Source organism: Vanellus vanellus (assembly GCF_965231255.1).
Source record: "Vanellus vanellus genome assembly, chromosome: 1".
In the NCBI taxonomy this organism is placed as follows: Eukaryota; Metazoa; Chordata; class Aves; order Charadriiformes; family Charadriidae; genus Vanellus; species Vanellus vanellus.
The window spans coordinates 219,349,436-219,351,433 of NC_138905.1; the positions used below are offsets into that span (position 1 = coordinate 219,349,436).

Genomic DNA, 1,998 nt, shown 5'->3' on the forward strand with positions numbered 1-1,998 from the left:
CCGCTCTTGAGCTAACGGGCTGCCTGCAGGACCTCAATGCACTGGGTAAAATCTGGAGCCTGCAGATGACGTGGGCCGGGATTCGAGAGTTTATAAAATCCACAAACGAGTATTGGCATATACAAATATATAAATTATTGACAGTTTTACAAAAGGCACACTGCAAGCCATCTCAGTCCGACACCTGTACAAATCCCACCCCGCCCCCCCACCCTCCCTCTCCCACCCCTTCTCCCCAGCTTTCATCACGAAACGTAAGGCGCTGCTGCTACGGACCCGTGGCTGTCGTGGCAACTGAGGACCTCTTTTTTGGTCAGCCCAATTTGTCGGTGGTACTGTCCTTCTTTGACGGTCTTAAGACACTGTATGTTCTTCCCCAAGGTGATGCTTTTGATGGAAGGCAGGTATTTCAGCACAGTCTTTGGCAAGGACGACACGCCTGTCCCAGAGAGGTTGAGCTCTTGTAGGGAGTTCAGACCAAAGATAACTTCAGCAGTCAGTGACTTTAAGTTAGGATTGCTGGATAAATCCAGAACTTGGAGGGCTGATAGTTCCTTGAAGCTATAAGGAGATAATTCTCCAAAGCCACGCAGGCCACTGAGGGATAAGTGAATCAAATCTTTCAGCCCTGTGAAGTCTCCTTTCTCAATCTTGACTAGAGGGTTCCCGTCAAGATTTAAGTATCGGAGAGGAATCCCTTGAAGGTTTGGCACAGACGTTAGCCTGTTTCCAGAAAGATTTAAGTTCTGGATGTTGGGGATGCTCTTTTCACGGTGCCTAGTAATTGTGCTGAGCATATTGTTGGATAGATCCACATTCAGGGGTTTTCCTTGACCTTTTGAAGCAAAAATGTCCATAGCTATATCCAAAAGCTTGTTATTGCTCAAATCTATGTCACCCAACGGCGAAGTGGAGAAACAGTCCTCTGGAAGGACTTCCAGAGAGTTATGACTCAGATCCAAGGACTCCAGGTACCGAAGCCTGGAGAAGGTTGTGGAGGAAATCTTGGCAATTTTGTTGTAGCTCAGGTCAAGGCTCACCAAGGTGGTGTATCCTGGGCCAGTAAGCATCGATTCATTGATTGTTTCCAGTTTGTTTGATGATAGATCCAAGTAGGATGTATCCAGAGGGATTGGGACAGGAACAATGTGTGAGCCTATTCCACTGCAGTCCACCTTGGTCAAGCTAAAGCTGTCAAAGAGACCAAAGCTTTCCACTTCGCAGTGGCAGCCAGGGAAGCAGGTTTTGGTGGTGTCAAAACAAGGAAGGAGAAGCAGCAAATTGAACCAGGCTAGGAATTGCATTGTTGACCTGTAAAACAAGACCATAAGAAAATAGATTTGATTGCCATAGAAATTACTTTACTGAAGATGTGTAACAGTTTGAGTTGTGCAGTCTTCTCCTCTGTCTTTCCAAAGGGACAGATTAAGTATACCCTCAGATAGCATGGATATCCCAAACACTTTGTCTGTCATGTTGTGAAAATCACTGGGAACTTAATGGAGAAAAAAAATATTGGATTAACAGTCTTTGCATATATAACCAAGCTAAGACACAACTGGAAATTAACTGTAAGAACAGTAGGCTGCCTTAAAGCAAGATCTATCCAACATGCATCCTTTTGGCTGGACCACGGAAGAAGAAGCTAAGTGACAGCTCAAACCCTGAGTCATTTTACAGCCTGGAAAACTTCAGCACACAGAGATCTTCACGTCAGAGCATTCATGTGAGATTTGGAAGCACCCGGTTCAAGACCCTGCATTGACGGGTTGAAGAAGTCACGTAGGCTGTGGGCCCAAGTGGAAGCCTTAGACGTCCAAAACCCTTATCAGGAAAGGAAAAACCAAACCCCTGTTCAAATTTCCTATAGATGACAGAGAAAACGGCATCATCAGAACATCATCCAGGATGAACAGCTAGAAAGGTTGGCTACCTACTGGCCAAATGGAGAACATGACTCCCTTGCTGAGACTTCAGATGCAAATTTAGAAGTGTTCA

The 1,998-nt window shown here is 45.4% G+C and overlaps 1 protein-coding gene across 1 annotated transcript; it reads right to left on the bottom strand.

Moving 5' to 3' along the window:
- Nucleotides 1-240: 240 nt before the first annotated feature.
- Nucleotides 241-1,304, bottom strand: TSKU (tsukushi, small leucine rich proteoglycan; the record flags this gene model as incomplete). The annotated part of the gene is made up of 1 exon (XM_082481204.1): nt 241-1,304. The coding sequence occupies one exon, from the start codon at nt 1,302-1,304 to the stop codon at nt 246-248; it is 1,059 nt and encodes a 352-aa protein (XP_082337330.1). The 3' UTR covers nt 241-245.
- Nucleotides 1,305-1,998: the final 694 nt, after the last annotated feature.